The 18986-nt window shown below is 43.7% G+C and overlaps 1 protein-coding gene across 2 annotated transcripts in view; it reads left to right on the top strand.

The window, feature by feature from the left end:
* The window catches only part of BRF1 (BRF1 RNA polymerase III transcription initiation factor subunit), a 180581-nt gene that overhangs the window by 63430 nt on the left and 98165 nt on the right, over positions 1-18986 (top strand). For both annotated transcript variants that reach the window (XM_066629563.1, XM_066629554.1), the window contains exons 4-6: positions 2527-2676; positions 3955-4048; positions 13145-13271. In XM_066629563.1, coding sequence (XP_066485660.1) covers positions 2527-2676; positions 3955-4048; positions 13145-13271 — 371 coding nt within the window. The remainder of the gene's footprint in view (positions 1-2526; positions 2677-3954; positions 4049-13144; positions 13272-18986) is intronic.

Here is an 18986-nt window from a genome sequence, read left to right as displayed (position 1 = left end):
GGCTCCACTGCTGAACAAAATGCAGGGCTGGGAGGATTCATTTAAATTACAAACTCTTCTTTCCATAGAGGAAACTGACTCTCTTGACAAGGTTGCCAACTTTGTTTCTGGGATTCTGACAGGACGGAATTCTGGGTCTTCCGCTATATTATGATGAATGGGGGGAGGGGGTATTGGATAATTATGAGTGCTTTATTTTATTGTGTGTTCTGAATGTTTAATGTTTGGTTGTTGTTTCGTATTTCCATTATCTATGCCAATAAAGGTCTTATGTATGTATGTAAAACTACGCATATGATTAGAAATTGGTGTCCCTCCCCCAAGAGCACAATTCTTAGAATTTTTTTTTCATTTTGGAACTGAAAGCAGCCAATAGAGCATGTTTTTACAATAGCACAAACTGCAATTGTGGTCCCAGAATCTGGATGAAGGCTGAAAGTTTGATATAACTTTGGGAACTGAGCAGACCGACAAATTTTATTGTATGTTCCAAATGAGGAACCGAAGGAAAATAATCAACTGAGTACTGTCTGATTCATGTAGCTTTGGTCGGCAATTAGTTTTACGGGCTTATTCAAGGAGGGAATGGTGAATGATAAGACAGCCCCCTACCCCTCCCATTTATCTAAAGTGGGCTGCCAGGAATGCTGTTCCTCCTTACACCTCTTTGGCCTCTGGGTTGGCACCTGTGGGAACATATTAATACTCTTCAGGAGTCTGCTTTTATTAGTTTTCAAATTATTTACAAGATTCATATCCTGCTTTTCATGTCTAGCTCCTGTAAGATGGCTGACATAACCAGTGTTTAAAAAATCCATAAAATAATCAAACTATTTAACAGTAAAAACCATTAGAAACAACAAGAATAAGCCACTAAGACTTAGCAACATAATGCTTCAACCGCCCATCTGGAGAGTTTTAGAAGCTCTCTGAAATAAAACACTTTAACTTGGTGACAGAAATACCAGGAAGGAGACTTTTGCCCCAAGAGGGAGTCCCAGGATCTTGGCACTACTGCTGAAGGGGCTCTGCTCCTGCTTGCCCCTCTCTGTGTTTCTGCAGCGGCCAGAAGCAGGGCTTTGAGGAAGATTGTGTGCTGTGGAGAAGCTCATATGGCAGTAGGTGGACTGGGATCTCCAAGTGGTGATCCTTAGTGCAAAAGTATAGCCAGAGAGGGTTGTGTGGTAAGTATGGCAGTAACCGCAATGCACTGTGTAAGCACCTCCTCCCCCTTACAGCCATTTAGGGCAGCAATGGCAATGCAGTGAGGATCACAGATTATTAAGAAAAAGGTTTTAAAATGTTTTGTCATCATCGGATGAAAATGCTGCCTTGCTTTGATTTTTAAGCCATTTCAGAAGTTTGATCCAGTTTATTTTACAGCTGCATTTCACTGTTTTGAAGCGCCATCCCGAACACTTCTCTGTCTTTGCTTTTACATCAGAACGAGAATAACATCATATAACCACTTGAATAGTGAAGGAAAACCAGTGCAGTAAGGGAAAAGCATAACCAGAGGGGGAGAGGTGTGATAAATACAGCAGTTGCTGCAAGTACCGTGTAAGCGGCCCTTCCCCCTCACCATCAGAGCCATATTGCCCAATGGTTTGCCAAATATCACCCCCATCCCCGCCCTCATTATTGCGAGTATTCATTTCAGTCCAAAGCAGTCTGGTGTTCATTGTAGTGCAATAACTTATGATGCAGTGTGACAACTTTTAAAATTTGTATGAACCCCTGAGAAACAATTAAGGTCTAATTGTGAGCTAGAGCAATGGCCTTGCAATTCAGGAGTCTGGTACAAACACATTTCGCCTCCAGCTATCATAAGAACAGCCCTGTTGGATTAGGCCAAAGGCCCATCTAGTCCAGCTTCCTGTATCTCACAGTGGCCCACCAAAAGTCCCAGGGAGCACACCAGATAACAAGAGACCTGCAAACCAGCTAAATGCCCACTTCCTATGTTTGGAAAGAGAGTGTTCTCCACAAGGTTGGCAAAGCAGCTTGAGCAGGGAGGTCAGGTTTGAGCAGGGAGGGCCCACACTGTGTGTCAGAGCACCTATTTGTGTGCAGAGTGTCTCAAATCCTGGCATTTCCAGTTACAAATCTTGGGTTGTATAAAATCTCAGCCTGACATCCCAGAGAGCTGTTGCTTGTCTGCTGCTCTTGGTGAACTGACTTAGTGGTATGGGGCAGGTTCCTATGATAAATGGTAGGAAGGAAAAAAGGTTATAAAGTCCCTCTCTAGGCAAACTAGCAACCACCTGAAGCTGATTTTCATTTAAAAAAAAATAAAGAGGAGGTGAATTCATGCATTTCTTATGTAAAGTATGGTTTGGCTCATTGAGCTGATTTTCTTTGAAGAGGCATTCTATTACTTACTGGCGCACGCCAGAGAAAATGATAGCAGTGTCGTGTAGTTCAAAAAGCAACGGTTGTGCTGTCCAAGTTCTGTCAGTGCTCAAGATGCATCTTTGGAAATGCCACTGTCAAGCTCACAAATAATGGACTCTTGTTCTGTTGCAGATCCATGCTTGTATATTCCTCGATTTGCACACATGCTGGAGTTTGGAGATAAGAACCATGAGGTCTCTATGACTGCTCTAAGGCTACTGCAGCAGATGAAAAGGGATTGGATGCACACTGGGCGAAGGCCTTCGGGGCTTTGTGGAGCAGGTATGGCAGAATTTGTTTGAATTGTGTGATATCTGAAGTGGCAAGTGTTGGTGAATCTGTTTTGGATGTAGCCCCCTTCTCATTACAGTTTTGCAACGAAGGGGAGATTGCATGCATCATTCTTAGAATATCATGCCCTTCGGTTAATCCCAGGTTAAAGAACTTAGAAAATCAAGCTGAAGGGGTTTGGAGGTAAACCCTCAGGCCTAATCTAACTCTTGGCAACACGCCAGCATGCCGCATGTTCTTCCAGTGGATTATTCTGTCTTAGTCCTTCACAATGGTGTCATAATAGTTCCTGAAGGGCATCATACTAGACGTCTCTGCAATATATGAAATGAGATTATTATATTAGAGCCCAAGAAGAGGCTCGCTGGATCAATGTAGTCAGCATTTTTTAAATTCCAGAATGCTGTTCAGCATCTTGTTGGCATCCTTCAGTCTCGGAAGACTATGGTATCACACTCTGAATAGTGTTCTGGAACAGAGTGTCCTCTCCAGTGCGCGAAGCCTGGGTAAAGTAGATATGGGGAATAGACTGTTACTCATGCAGCAAATTCCCCCTCTCCACGTCGCTGAAATGGTCCAATGGAAAGGCAGAAGCCAATAAGGTTGGTTCCAGCGACATCGCAGGAGTTGCCAGAACGTGACTGTGTACAGCCATGAACTGCATCAGGGACTCCGGCTCTGGATTTTGCCTCGAGGTTGACTCCTGATAAACCTGTAGATGGCCAGAAGACAAGTTCTGGGACTTTGGGGAACAGAGAGGAGCTATGTGCCATACCAGGTTGGGTGGGGTGGCAGGCTATAGGCAGTTGTACAGGCTACAAGACCACGCTGGCAGACAGAGCCCAAAGTTTAATTGTGCACCCTAGTCTTTGTGCTACACCTGCTGCTGCTTCTAGCAGCAGTGTGGATGTGATGGTGGCAGCCCTCTGGGACTCTTTCAGCAGTCTTTGGGGGTGGGGCAGCAGTGGGCAGTGCATTTGCCCCTGTGAGATATGTTGGCATAGTTACCTGTACTAGGCCCTGTCCATACGCACCATGCCACATTTTCAGAATGGTTTTTGCAGGCTGATTTATTTTTCTTGCTTGCAAAGTAAGTTTTGTAAAACTTTAGTTTAGTCACTCTGTATTCAAGCCTAGAGCTAAACATCAATATTTTAAAATTAATATGAGAATTAGAATTTCAATGGTACTTCTGTGACTCAGAATATTTCCTTGCTTTCTGCTATTGAACTGTGTTTTGATGTTGGCCTTTCCTGGTTTCTGCTCTAGCTCTTCTGGTTGCAGCAAGAACGCATGACTTTCGACGCACAGTGAAAGAAGTCATTCGGGTGGTTAAAGTTGGTGAATCTACGCTGAGGAAAAGGTAGTTCACGTGTGTCTTAATCACAGCACTGTTGAAAGATCTCCTTTGCTGCATGAAGGACTGGATTGTTTTCCTAGAAAGGGGTCCTTTGCAAGTAAGGTTCTAGAACCTTGCTATTAGCGCTGTCACCCAAACTTCCCACTCAGTGGAGGTGAATGGTGGTGCAGATCAGAGCCAGGCTGTGACTGTGAGTGGTTGTACCTGAATATCGCTGGGGAACATGATTCTCTCACTCAGGATCTCTGAGTTTAGCTGCTGGAGCTGGATTTGGAAGCCAGAGTTGTATAGTGCAGTAGGGAGAAGATACTCCTCCGCTGAGAAGATGAGGTCAGAAGACCAGGTGCTCAGTAATATATGCCAGGGATAGTCAGTCTAGAGGCATCATACTGCCATTTGCAGGGGCTCATGTTGCACATCCATGTTGCGATCAGTCTTCCCTCTAATCCCCGTTCCCCTGTATATGAAGGCCCTATCATAACTGCATGGGGTTGGCTGTGCAGCACCCAGCAGTGACACTGTCATCATTCCCAAGCTCTGGATCACTGAGAGGGAAGCTGCATGGGTTACAGCTGCATGGGTTAGAGCTGCACAGCCACATGGGCACCCCAGTGCCTCTGCCTCTGTAACTGTTGCTTGGCTGGCTTAGGGAGCTGCAGCCTGGGATGTCCAGAAACTTACCACAGCTTCTTCCCACATGATCCTTTCAGACAAAATAGAAAATTTTGCTGAGAACTTGCAGTGTTCACCCCACTTTTTGTTTTATTGTTTAAAAGAGGAACGAGTGAAGTGAATGGAGCAGGTTGTTGCTGCCCATGTGGCTTTTCCAGTGGGGCAGTGGCAACCTGCTTTTCTACCCACTCATCTTTTCCTTGCCCTGTCCCTTTAAGTTCCTTCCTTGCCCTGTCCCTGTCACAAAGTGAGTGAGTAGGGAAGCAGAACTGGATTGATGCGGCTTGAGGGAGGCAATGGTGGCAGAGTTGCGATGAAGTGGGCTACCTCGATCCCGCCATCCTGCTGCACGTCGCATCAGGTCTCTTCACGGATGGGCCAGCACTGGGAACACAGCAGCTTTCATCATAGTCCATGTGAACACTGTGCATTCAGAATTTCTGCACATCCAGGCTTCCCTATTCACTTCAGTGCCAAGGGCAGCTTCCAGAAGTGTATCCTTTTCAATATGTGGAGCTTCCACCTCCATTGAAGCAAGCCGCAATACCTTTCCACAGCAGAAAGAGTTCCGTGTGTGTTTCTAACCCCGCAGTACCAACAAAGTTTTTTGAACTGGGACAACTGTTTCAAAATTCGGCACTGTTTTTGCATTTGCAGAGAGATTAAGACCAAGATTCAATTTCCTTACCAGTGATTAATTTAATCTTATGTTAGCAATAAAGATGACTGGAGCTGAGACTTCGGTTTTATGTGTTTTAAGTAAAACTCTTGGGACATGTTTGCTTTTTGCAACTTGTAGTATGGATGCTGATTTTCCATGTAGTTGGTGATGATGAAACATTCCATTGAAATTCAAGCAACTGAAATGTTTCAACATTTGATGTTAAACAGAATAGCTTGGGCAGAGAAGACAGCTTTAGGAAGTAACACAACTTTGCTAGTGGGCTCCTGTAATATGCATATCCGGTGATGGAAATTTTCCATGTAACTTTCTGCGTATTTAATTGTCAAGACATTCCTCTTTTAATTTTCAAAACAATAGATTTTGGCGGAATGTTTTTGTGCCGTCAAAGAGAGGGTGTGCAAGATGAGTTATGTGGCAGTTTTTTAAAGCCATATTTATTAACTGGGAATGCCAAAAGTAATACCAATAGCACACACAGTAAAACCCCCCCCCCCCACAAAAAAGTCAAGAAAAAGTGTATAGCAGAATCTTTTTAAGGTTTTCTGGTAATATTGAGTTGGATCTGGAGAAGGATTTGCCGACTCCCTATTCCATCATCAGCCCATATCACATGCTATTCCCCAGGGCCCCCCAACCCTCAGTATTGGTTTTCTGGCATCTGTAGCATGAGGGAAGAGATAGGAAACCCCATAGCACAAGTAGTGTTCTACTCACACATACTTTTTATCTAATCCACTATTCCCAAGAGTGTAAAGATAGTGGACACTTTTTGCCTTAAATCATAAAATAGTAACAGCTGAAATTTAACATATTGAGTGGTGGTTGCTATTTTAAAATGTTTTTCATTTTGAAAAGAACTTGGTATTTCCAAGGCATGCTTGCTTTATTAATACCCATGTACTCTGGTCTCATGTACCTGACATCCAAGAAGCTTCATAAAATCACGCCAACTGTGCTAACAGATCCTGCTGTGCCTGCCAGACCACATAAGGTAGAGGGGGAGGTTAGGGGGGGACAGGGTAGGGAGGGGGAGGAATGGGGTAAGTGGGCAGTGGGCGGGATGGATCCAGTAGCAATGGCATGTGCCAGATTTTATTCCCTCCTTTAAAAACCTCCCTGCCTCTATTCTAGCGGCTGCACTTGCAAAATGGCACTTCACGCTCCTTTGTCAGCCATTTTACAACAGCTTAACTCTGTTCTGCTGTTGTAAAGCCTTCCATGTGTTATACTAGTCCTGTAATGTTACCAGCTGGGCCTGCTAGACTGCATGGTTGTACTTTGTCCTTCATTGTGCCCAACACTTCTCTGTGCCTGTACCGTGTGGGATGTGTCGTTTGGGGCTACATGCCATTCATTACTGATGTTCTCATCCAGGAGCCTGTGACAAAAACGTAGAAAGATCCCTGCTGGATCAGACCAGAAGCCTATCTAGTCTAGTACCCTTTTTTCCACAATGGCCAGCCAGATGACTACCTCTGGGAAGACTACAAGGAGGTCTGGAAGGCAATAACCCACTACCACAGTAACCCGCCCCACAACTGGTATTCAGTGGCATGTTGCCTCTGAATATGGAGGTTCTGTTCAGCCATCAGGCTAGTGTTGTTGATGTCTTCTCCTTTATGAGTTTGTCTAATTGCCTTGATAATCTTGGAAGGAAGTCCAGGCTTCCTAGTAAAATGGGTTGAAAGCTTCTGCTTTAGTTGATCAATCTATTAATTTAAGCCAGTTTAAAGCTAGCAACCCTCTTGAACAGGTGCTTTTCATGATTTCCAAATGTTTTGGATGAATTGTTGGCGTGCAACTTTCATTTTATTCTAATGATAGCAGTACTCTGAATTGTAGTGGAAGCACATCCATTTGAGCAGTTTAAAATGAAGGCGCATAACTGCAAAATTCGTGCTTGAAATGTTTACTCAGGTCATGCATATCAACTAAATTGACAGTGTTATTTACTTTGACAAGGTAAACGTGACAGCTGAATTATTTTCAGGGAACTGTAATTACAACTGTATTTATCACAAATCCATAAAACATGATTGATGTTTCTCAAATAACCCCACATTATATTGCATTTATCACAAGCATATTAAAAACAAACCTTTCCAAGTAAGCATACTTAGGCCCATGCTATTTTTCCTTCAAGAATTTAGAATCCTGAAACACCAATAAGTAGAAGTTGCCTGAATTAATAAGTACTTATTTTACAGAACTATTTAAAAAACCTCATGTAAGATACTAGTATCTATGATGTAGAGTAGTGTTTCTCAAACTGTGGGTCAGGACCCCATAGGTGGGTCACAAGCCAATTTCAGACGGGTCCCCATTCATTTCAATATTTTATTTTTAATGTATTAGGCTTAATGCTGCCATTGTATGTGACTGTATTTGGGGAAAATGTAACAGGCTACTATGTATATGCTATTAACAATGATAGTCAATTGGACTTACTCCTGGGTAAGTGTGGGTAGGATTACAGCCTAGGATTGTTAAAAAATTTTCTGCTTGATGATGTCACTTCCAATCATGAAGTCACTTCCGTTGGATCCCAACAGATTCTCATTCTAAAAAGTGGGTCCCAGTGCTAAAAGTTTGAGAACCACTGAAGTAGAGGAACTGTTCAGACAATCCTTTGCACCTGAGATTCTGTCCAGGAAGAGTCCGGGTTGAATCGCAAGCTGGCCTGCTCAAATTCATCTTACAGCATCTCCTGCCTCTTTCATGATCCAACATCTACATGGGAGCAGCAGAGAGAATGTGCAAGCCAGAGTTTTGTTATGATGTTTCCTGGGGTCAGTAGCATAGCTAGAGGGGGTGCAGTGTTGTAAGTATTGCACATACTGTCACAACCATCACCCTTGGGGTCAGTGAAAGATTAGAGAGGATTCCCAAAGCCAGGCAGGATGTAGCCCATATCCTCTTCCACCAACCTAATCCACCAAACCCCTAAGGATAATGTGTTCTGCTTATATTACCACAAACATCCAGGTTCTTTTAAAATAAATTTCCTTGCACTTAATCTTCATATATAAGGATTTTATTATGGAACTTTAAGGGAGCTCCAACTGCTCCAGAGACATTAATACATGCATTTCAGTAGAATAAAACAAGAAAAGGTTAGCTAACTTAACAAACTACAAGTTACCAACATTATAAGCAGGTCAGCCATATAACAGTTCTTCCACCACAAGGACTACTAGCCCCAGCTTCCTTCCTCCTGCTATTCCTGTCTTGTCTCTGAAAACCCACACCCAGGTTTTATCCTCTAAATCAGGGGTGTCCAAAGAAAGAATTAATTTACATTTAAAATTTGAATAAATTTACATAAGTTTACATATATGAATATATTAAAGATGAACTTATATGAATGAATGAAGGTCTTGCAATAGCTCAAGGCCCATAAAAGGCCTTGCACAAAGCAAGGCTGGCCTTTCCTTTGCTGCCACTACTGCATCACAGACATGAAACAGCAAGCAGTGGAGGAAGCCCTCATCCCACAGCTCACGCAAAGAGGTCAAACAGTTGCTTTCACACTGAGAGCAGTTGTGTTGGGCCAGTGCGGGCTGCAACAAATCTCTGGAGGGCCAGAGGCTCATTGGAGACTGGGAGTTCCCTGAGGGCCACATTGAGAGGCATCGAGGGCCGCATGTGGCCCCAGGGCCGGGGTTTGGGCACCCCTGCTCTAAATCATCAATAAACTACACCTGGGTAGCCTCAGATCTTCTGCCCAGCAACCAACTTAAAACCTCTTAAAGGAAAAAGCACTTGCCCCACCCCGTGACATGCCCCTCCCAAGTTGTAGTAGTAGTAGTTATTTTATTGTCATTGTGCTACAGCATGAAATTTATGCACCTTTGAGATACAAGCATTCATATATACTACAATTCCAACAATCACACTCTACACACTCACCCACACATTGTATGCAACATGCGTGCATGTTGAGAGGTTTATTAGAAGAGAGGTTCCTTAATAGTTGTATCAGAACCATTAAGATACCATTAAGATCTGAACCATTAAGCCTACCTCAGGCTTCTGTAGGTAGGCTTCTGTAAGACAGTGGCTCAGGTTGACTTGAAGTCACTACTTGAGTTGTAATCATAGCTTACAGTTACAATCCATAAGCCATTGGGACTCTGGAATGTGGAAGTGAATCGTGGCAGGTAATGCTGGAAGTATTAATGGTATTGCAGAGTTTTTCCCCCCTGTAAATCAAATAGATACAGTGTCCTGTTCTGTTTTGATTGGTGAAGCAAGATGGATGGGGGTGGTATTAGCCCCTACTGGGCTTTATGGGCACTGCTGTTGCCCAGGCAGTGACCTAGTTTGTACAGGAAGTCTTTCCTGGTCAGGGGTAACCAAAGATCAGATTGGGTGAGTAGAGTCATCCCTTAGCCAAGGAACTCTGTACTGCTAAGGGAAGGCTCTGATCTATAGCACCAGTGGGCACTACTTGGGGAGCAGCACAGAGATCTCTCAGCTCACTGTCCTAGCCCCAGTAGCTTCTATTGTAGGCTGAAGAGCAATGTCAACTGGGTTTGGAGTGTCTTTTAGCAACAGATATGCCTCTCCAACACTGACATGCTGTAAACATGGTCGCATTTCTGAAATATTGTTTAGAGTGCAGGCTGTAGTTATGGTCTTAAGCATATTCTTCTTATGGACTATTTGTACCTTCTCAGCATAAGTAGTTGGGGTGGTCTGTGATATATACAAGGCCTTTGCTCTTCCAGTGACCTGAATCCAAGCATTGGTTTACAAAATCAAGAACACCAAAACCTTACACCTTCAGAAGAGAATGTTTTTCATTTACAGTGGTCTGTAGTTCTGCTCACCAGGGTGAGTGTTCCACTGCAATCAGGCAAGGGTGATAAGAGGAGTCACAAGTTTTCTTTCCAGCTTGATGCTAAAGAGGGGGTGGGAATAGTTTCCATGGCTACACTGCATTTGGAAAGACATCTCAGATCCCTGAAAAGGTCCCTGCTACCTCCAAGCTGGAGATAAATGTGGGTTTGCTATTTTAGTACTGGGCTACCCTTGCCAAAAGAATTCCAAACCTTTCCTTCCAGTTCTGGCAGTGAAGCTGGGAACAGCTGTTTGAGTTATGAGCCACTGAGACATCCTAACTGCCTTAGCAGACCACTGCCTGCAATAACCCCCTCTCCAGGTTTGACCTGGAGAGGAGGGTACTGATTGTTTCCCCAGTTGCGATGGGCTTTTTCAATTGTGGGGAAAACCCCTACCCCTTTCTTCAGCTCCAGATTTGGAGCTAGGAAGGAGAGCAGGGCGTTGTTCTGACTTTACACAGAGCCACAGCATGATGTCCAGAACTAAAGGGAAGGGTAAGGTCTTGTCACCCTCAAGTTCTGACTTGGCTATTATGGCCTGTCAAAATTTGTGGAACTTGTGTTTGTTCATATAGAATGACATTTGCTTCACTGTTATTTCTAGATGAACTAGAAACATTTCATGAATGCTCTGTCCATGACAACTACAGATCCTGGCATGCGCTGCACATAATGGCAGAGATGTTTTCAAGAGTGGAAGAACAGAGGAATTCTTCTCTTTGGTTATGTGATGTACCATATCCTGCAGTTTTGTCATAGGCATTTTATTAGAGCAGGAGAAATGAAGGACTGTTAAGCACTGGGTGACAAAAAAGCACATGAAATGTCGGTGGTTAGTGGCTATGTGTCAGTCAAGATAGATTTTGAATCAGCTGTCAAGCAGATGGCCGAGTGGGGAATCTGGAATGTTTTCAAATGGAAAAGAATATTTGTTATGAATGGAAGTACATGACTTTTTTTGGTATCTGGCTGCAAATTTCATTGGAGGTGTACCAAGAATTGCTTCGCTAAATTAAGTAGGGCCCTGAAATACATATTAAAATAATTTTAAAGTGGTATCATGGATTGAGCTGCAAACATCTTGCCAGTATAGTAGGCAAAGATCCAGTTTTGGAGATCTTCCTAATTCCTTCCAGTATGTGAAGTTGATCAAGCTGTTTGTTTTCCTCCCATGGAGAGAGTTTTTTCCTATGGAATTTCTTTTAGTGTGAGCCTTACTGTTTTAGCAAACTGGTTACTACAAAGACACTAAGAATTTTACAGTAGACTTCAGTACTTCCACTTTTAACACTTGCTTAATCAATTGTCAGCATAACTGTCTCTTGAGAATTGCAACCACAGATACTCTGATTTCTGAGAGTTGACACTCTGATAATCTGATAAAAAAACAGATTTTATTTTTTTCTTCTTCTTCATGTTGCCCTTTGACTAGCATTGGTGTAAAGATGAGGCTGTGGAAAATTTTGGTCCCTATAGATTTTTTGACACAGTTTATGGTATTGTAAAGAGAGCACTTGATTAAAAGCTAATTTTGTCTCATTTCATTAGAATGATGCCTGCTTTCTAGAACAGTGTTTCTCAACCAGTGGTACTTGTCCCACCAGTGGTACTTGAGGTGGTGTCCAGTGGTACTTGCAGGACTCCCAGACTCCTACCACCTGGCAGCAAGACCAGCAACTCAATATGACTAGCAGTGGTAGGAAGCTCAGCTCAGCAACAGAGATCCAGCATGTGCTTTTCACATGCTCAACAAAGCCCTCCTGTCCTCCCTGAGCCTGATATCACCCCTTGTGGCATCTTTGTCAGTGAGGACTAGCCTACCCTATACTGAAGGTGGACAGATACTTTGTCCTCAGTATGACATTTGCTGCAAGTGCAGCACTTTCTATTTTCCTGAGGCAAATGGATGGAGCCATTCCCTTTGTGTGTGTGTGTGTGTGTGTGTGGAAAAAGTCAAGGGGTCTCACTATGGGTCCCTTCTTCACCCCATGTGACCTGTGCCATTAAGAATCAGTCTATTGTTATCTACATAGTCCTATCGCATTATTTATATGAGAGATCCTGGGCAGTGGTGGAGCTGGAGGGGTGTGGAGCGCCCAGCCTGGCGGGGAGGCTCAGCGGGGCGGGTGAGCAGCCCCTCCCTATGGAGCCATTCCCGGGGGGGGGAGCAAAATGGAGCCGTATGGGAGGGGCTGCTTGCCCGCCTCGCTGAGCCTCCCCACCGGACTGAGCGCTCCGCCTCCCTCCAGCTACGCCACCGATCCTGGGTTTTCTTTGTTAGTCTTGCTAGACTGTGATGGAATGCTGGCAACTCTCCTCCCTCCTAATTGAAATGAAGTGGGGAGTTCTGATCATGCAATTCTTTTGTCATGTCTCATTTAGCCCTGAGTTTTGTGTAATCATGTATGTAAGTTTTAAAAAGATGAAGCGTTTTTGGCAGAGCGTTGCACATTCATTCCCAAACATCTCAGGTTAAATGCTCTTGGGTTGCTGAATTGGAAAAGACTTCTGTAGATCTTGGAGGTTGGCTGCCTGTATAGGGTTGGATTTTTTTTTAACAATGATTAAGACTGCAATCCTAACCACACTTTCCTGAGAGTAAGCCCCATTGAACAAAATAGGACTTACTTCTGAGTAGATCTGGTTAGGATTGTGCCCTAAATTAATTTAAATGAAGATCTAGAATGATAAATATAATTGGGACTTTTAGGTGGGAGAAGGACTGCTTATTGGTCATCAGTATGGCAAAACAGCAGCAGATTAGGTTATTTAAAAATTATATTGGTTTTATTCTTTTATGTTTTGTGGCATATTTTTCTCTTTTATTTTGTTGGTCTACCGTAAGATATTCTTTGTTAGAAATACGCATTGAGTTAATCTTTTTATGTGTGGTTTTAGGCTGACAGAGTTCGAAGATACACCTGCAAGTCAACTAACAATAGATGAATTCATGACAATTGATTTAGAAGAGGAGTGCGACCCTCCTTCATTCACAGCCGGTCAACGAAAGGTGAAGATTCAGCAGGTGAATTTCTTCAGCACTTCATATGTGCCTCATTACTTCTTGCTGTTACGCTAGGCAGTGCGGTACTGTGCCATCATATATATACAGTTTTCTTCTGCTTTTCTCTTCCATTTGGAACCCCAAGGCATTTAATAAAGAACTTCATTAAAAAATACATAAACTCACCAAAATTGCATAATTGCATGGTCAGATACAATCCATTGACAAAACTCCATATATAGTCATTCCGAGAGGGATGAATATCATATGGACCATCACAAAATATTTCATTCATTCATTCATTCAAAGAATTTCTATCCTGCCTTTCTCCCAGTAAGGGGAATCAAAGCGGCTTACAGAATTAAAACCAACAATAATAAAACATTAAGAATAATTAAAATAGTAAAAGCAAAACAAACCCCAGTAGATTACCTAAACAGATAAAATTGCATTTGATTAAAACGCCAGCTGATCATGTCATCTATCGAACACCATTCTAAATAAAAAATTCTTAGGGCCCCGCTGAAACATCTCAAAGAGGATTCCAGGGAGAGGGAATTCCACAATCAAGGGTGTCACCACCTAGAAGGCCCTGTTCCTTGCCCCTCTCACCTCCGTCAATGGCTGCGCGGTTGAAAGGGCCCCCTCAGAGAACAGGTTGGTTTATATGGATGTAGGCAGTCCCCCAAACACCCTGGTTTGATCTGTAAAGGGCTTTAAAATTCAAAGCTTGCTCCTTGAATTGTACCCAGAAATGAACCGGCAACCAGCGTAGCCACCAAAGCAGCAGCCCGACTGAGCCTAACCAATGAGCCCTTATGACCACCTGGAAAGCTGCAGTTTGCACTAAATGCAGTTTCCAGACAGTTTTCAAAGGTAGCCGCACCGAATCCCAACCCCTGTTTCCAGGGAGAACGGAGTGGCTTCAAGCCACTCTGCTCTGCTCTGACTTCTGTCACCTCAAGAGGAGAACCATAGGGGCCTGCGGCTCTTTCCTGGAGGAAAGGGGAAATGTTTCCCCTTGCCTCTAACTGAGCCGCTTATGGACACTATCCTGCGCTGGATACAGCGCAAGTCTCTTGGCTTGCCTGTTCCAGCACAGGACAGGATTGCGCCCAAAGTCTGCTATCAGTCCCCCAGCAACTAAAGAAGGTGCATTCGGTGCTCAGTCTTGTAAACATTCTGAAAAGCTCTTCTGCATCAGGTACACTCTTGATATGGGCTGAGTTGCTAACTCGACCCCTCCTCCACATTGATATGGCAACGTCTAGCATCTTTCCACTGGGTGATGTTTGTTGTTTATTTAGAACAATCAATGCAGATGGTGTTTACAGAATAATAGGGCTAAAAAAAGAGACCAGTTTGTGCCCCAAGGAATTTACCATCTAAGTTTTGACAATGAGGAAGCACAAACAGTGGAGAGAGAGAGAGAGAGAGAGGAAAAGAAATAAGGAATGAATGTGAGCACGTGCAGTTGCATGTAGTTGCTCCATTTCAGGTGGGATAAAGACTAAGACTAAATGTCCTTCACCCAAAAAGGTGGGTTTTGAGGCAAGATGAATGTCATGACACAGCCCCATTTAGAGATTTAAGGCAAGAGTTCTAGGCATAGGAGGAGATCAAGGGGGAGCAGGCAGAGTTACCTGAGAGCAGGATTCTGCTGTGTTGGAATTAGCAAGGTCAAGGGCAGGAGTGAAATGAAACCAGGGATAGGAGGAGAAGAGCAAGGCTTTGGAGAGCTTTGGGGGTTTGCGAGGTGCGGAAGGAATAGGGAAGCCGAGCTTTGTGTGGCCTGAATGATCGTGAGGAATGATTTTGATAGTGGAGATTGACACTAGTGGAAAGTGACAAGGGAAGGCTCTGCGAGAAGTTGCATCTGTGTCAGCACCCCACAGTCCCAATTTCTGTTCAGTTTCTGCTCTTGCCTGGGAGCTTGTGTTGGGCACCGGCGCCTGCTCTGCTTTCAGACTCTGCTTTCTGCAGTCTCTTGCAGAATACCTGCTGTGCGCAAGTCTCCCCTTCAGCATCCAGTTCACCTCACTTTCCCGTGATGAATTTAGTCTGACTTACAAGATTTGGAATCTTCCCTATGATATTGCTAAGCTGCTTTTGGTGCATGTAAATTGCCTCTCTTCTCTATGCCACATTCAATCTTCCACCCCAATTAACAAATGCCACAGCTGGAAAGGTATTTGCTTGTTAATTGCACGCCCCCCTCCAAAAAAAGAATCCTTTTCAAGTTCTGCTTTCACTGGAGGTGTTCAGGGTTAGAAAAGAAAAATACAGCATTAGATAGCATACCATGCTTACAAAGTGAAATAAGCACTTCTGTTAATTATAATCAAATAGTGTTGGAGTTGCTCCAAAAATTTGCTTGCCAAGACATGCAGTGCCACTGAGTCAGTTCCTGAGCTGATATTTGTGAACAATTTGTTATTTTTGCTTGGCCATAAGAAACTTAGGGCCCAATCCTATCCAACTTTCTAGCCCCAGCATAGCCACAATGCAGCCCCATGGAAAGGGAACACATATTCCCATACCTTAAGAAGTCCCCAGTGATTGTCCCTCTACCACAGGATGCAGTACACCCCCCACTGGGACATCCGCACCAGCACTGGGAAATTGGATTGGATTGGGCCCTTGATGTCTTTTAAAATTTTCCTCAATTTTTTAATAGAGACTTTTGGGACCATATTTTCAAAATTTGGCTATTTGGTGCGCGTAAAAGTTTTTACCCTGCCATACGCTTGCTGACTCTTACATATCCGTTCAAAGGTACTTGCACGTTTTGCAACTTTAGACACCTAATCTCAGTCTGCCCATCATGGATGTGCTTTGGTACTGATCCAAAAGGGTTTTTCCAAGCTGCATGACTAAACAACAGAATGGCAGATGAGATTTACGCCAGGCAAGTGCATAGTGAACCCACATATATACATGGGTTGTAACTTCTTGGGAAAGAGGTCTTGTAGTCACAGTGGAAAGTCAGCTGTCTGAGTTGTGTTGGGGGATAAAATTATTACAGTTGGTATTGAGAATGATTCAGGAAAGGATTGCAGATAAAACAGCAATAATCATAACCAGAATAGAAACCAGAATAGAAATCTTTCATGTGCCCCTATTGAAATATTGCCTATAGTTCTGATCATTCCAGGTAAAAGTGGGGTTGTGGAGGAGACACACATTGGCTTCAGAAAGTTTTAGTTTCAGTTTCCAGTACTTCCAAATATCTTGTCTGAAGCATTTGTACTCCTCTTTTCTAGCCGTATGGATCATCAAAGTGGCTAGCAACAAATAATTAAAAGAGTAACCTTAATTAACCTCCCCCCACGGAAGGACTTGAGTCGCCCCTTTAAAAAGCCTGCTATGGAAAAAATCAGGGCTACTGCCAAGGGGTGTGTGTGTTTCAGAGTTCTCTTTGAACACTCCCCTGATGTCCCACATGAAGGGAGGGACTGGGAGGAGCTGCATGAGTGCCTGGAGAAAAGCAGCAAGAGGGAGGAGGGTCACATTCAGCAGCTGTGAGGTTTACCAGGCTGACCGAATCCTTGGCAGCTCTACTCAGAAGTAGTCCCATTGCAGCCTCTTTGCTTCCTCTGCCCAAGTAACAATTCATTTGGAAAAGTCATGCATTCGGAAAGCATGAACCCTACAAACTGTCTCCCCCCCCCGCTTCCCTGTCTCCTCCCCCTCCTTGGGCTTCTCCAACCAATCGTAAGGCAAGAACCCCTTTGGGCTCCTCCTCCTGCTGTCCCTCAGCCAAAGAAATCAGAATGTCCACCCTTCATCCATTGGTTCCTTCCTTCCTATCAGAGATGGGCAAAAGAGCTCTCTCCTCCCTCCCCCCTTTCCTGAGCTTCTCCAGCCAATTGTAAGGCAGGAACCTGCTTCGGCTCCTCCTTTTGCTCTCCTTCAGCCAAAGAAGGTGTCAGAACACCCATCCTTTCTCCAATGATTGTTGGTTCTTTCCTTCCTATCAGAGATGGACAAAGAACTTTCTCCACCTCCACCCTCCTGCTCGAATGTATTAACCCTTCCCTGCCTTGTGACTGGAACATCCCTGCTGCTTGCTCAGTCTGAATAATGGCTCCATGAGGTTTTTCATACCATGAAAACCATAAGCAAGCACACCCAGACACAGGCAGATTAGAGTCTGCACGTGTGGTTGAGTACCGAGTCAGGGGGCCCTTGACTAGAGGGTTTTTCTGAGTCTTCCATGTGTGCGACTCACATGTCCATGAGTCAGCAAAAAGCTTGTATTTTTGCAACTCGAGTCTGAGTCACCTGACTCAAATTCCCAACATTGGGAAATAGCTCCCTGTGGAAAATGGTGAAGGTGAAATACATAATCAAAAAGACCCTTTGTAGCAGGTGTAATCTCTGCCTGACACTCTAGAGCAGGGGTCTCTAAACTTTTCAACTAAGGGGCGCATCAAATATCTGGCACAGCGTCAAGGGCCGGGAAAAAAATTAAAATTTAAATAAATACATTAGAGATGGAACTTATATGAATGAGTAAATGAATGAATGGGCTCAAATTCCAAGGATTTCTCCAAGCACCAACACAGCCCAAGAAATAAAGCACACACTTAAATGGACCCCCATTCCCCCACCCCACAAGAACAGCTGTGGTTGTGTTTGGTCAGCTGACCAGAGGGTCTCAGTAGATCAGAGACTGGCTGCGGGCCAGACTGGCCGCGGGCCGCATTTGGCCCCTGGGCCAGGGTTTGGAGACTCCTGCTCTAGAGAAACATTATCGTAGACAACACAAGAATAAACGGACCAATGACCTGACGCAATATAAGACACATGTGTTTACAAATCTTGTAGAGGTGGAGAAGGTACAGAAAAGGGCAACCAAAATGATGAGAAAGCTGGAGCATCTTTCTTATAAGGAATGAATACAGAGGTTGGGGGAGTTAGTTTTAAACAATAAGTTTAAGGAAAGCATGACTGAGGTTTCCAAAATTACTAACTGTATGAGAAAGAGGGATAGAGAGGTACTGTTCTCTTGCAAAATTCTAGAACTTGATGAACTCCAATTTGCCTGAACTTTATGCAGTCTGGGCTACAGAAGCTGATGTTTATGTACAGTGGCGAGATGTTTGCCATTTGGTAGCCAAGGCAGTCAACACATTCAGATGCGTATTCTAATTCAGCAACAGAAAAACCTTCATACTCAGATTGTAGAGACCAAATTGTAGAGACTCCCATTAAATATCAAGGCCTATAAACGTCAAGAATAAGTGTAGTCTTTTGAGATATAGCCAGTTTATGGTGGCTATAAATGCAGTTGGTGTCTCTGTGATGCCCACAGACAGTAAAATGCAAGGTTAATCTTCTGCAATTGCACTCTTAGTAAATGAAAGCCAGTATGTTTTCAGTAGGCAAAATTCTCTCTCTCTCTATCTCTCTCTCGCTGTGATGTTTATGAAGAAAAAATTCTTATGCTTCTGTAAAACAATATGGTGTCACTGGATTGCTGCATCTGATCTGGGATGCAGTCTCCCAGGCTGACCCGAACCCCTTCCTTTTAGCATCTGAATATAAACAGCGCTTTTCACTAACAGTTAAGCCATAATTGCAGTTAAAACCAACAATGTATTGAAAATGCACCCCAATGAGGTACTATAATTAAATATTTAATAGGTGCTGAATTTCTGCAGTGTATGTGAGGGTAAAAAGTCAAAGTGTGGTGGGAATACATAGTATATCAGTCTGCGTTCATTGGAAAGA

The sequence above is a fragment of the Tiliqua scincoides genome, chromosome 1 (assembly GCF_035046505.1).
Source record: "Tiliqua scincoides isolate rTilSci1 chromosome 1, rTilSci1.hap2, whole genome shotgun sequence".
Lineage (NCBI taxonomy): Eukaryota > Metazoa > Chordata > Lepidosauria > Squamata > Scincidae > Tiliqua > Tiliqua scincoides.
Note: the sequence above shows the minus strand (reverse complement) of the source record. Positions and strands in the feature narration are given on the sequence as shown.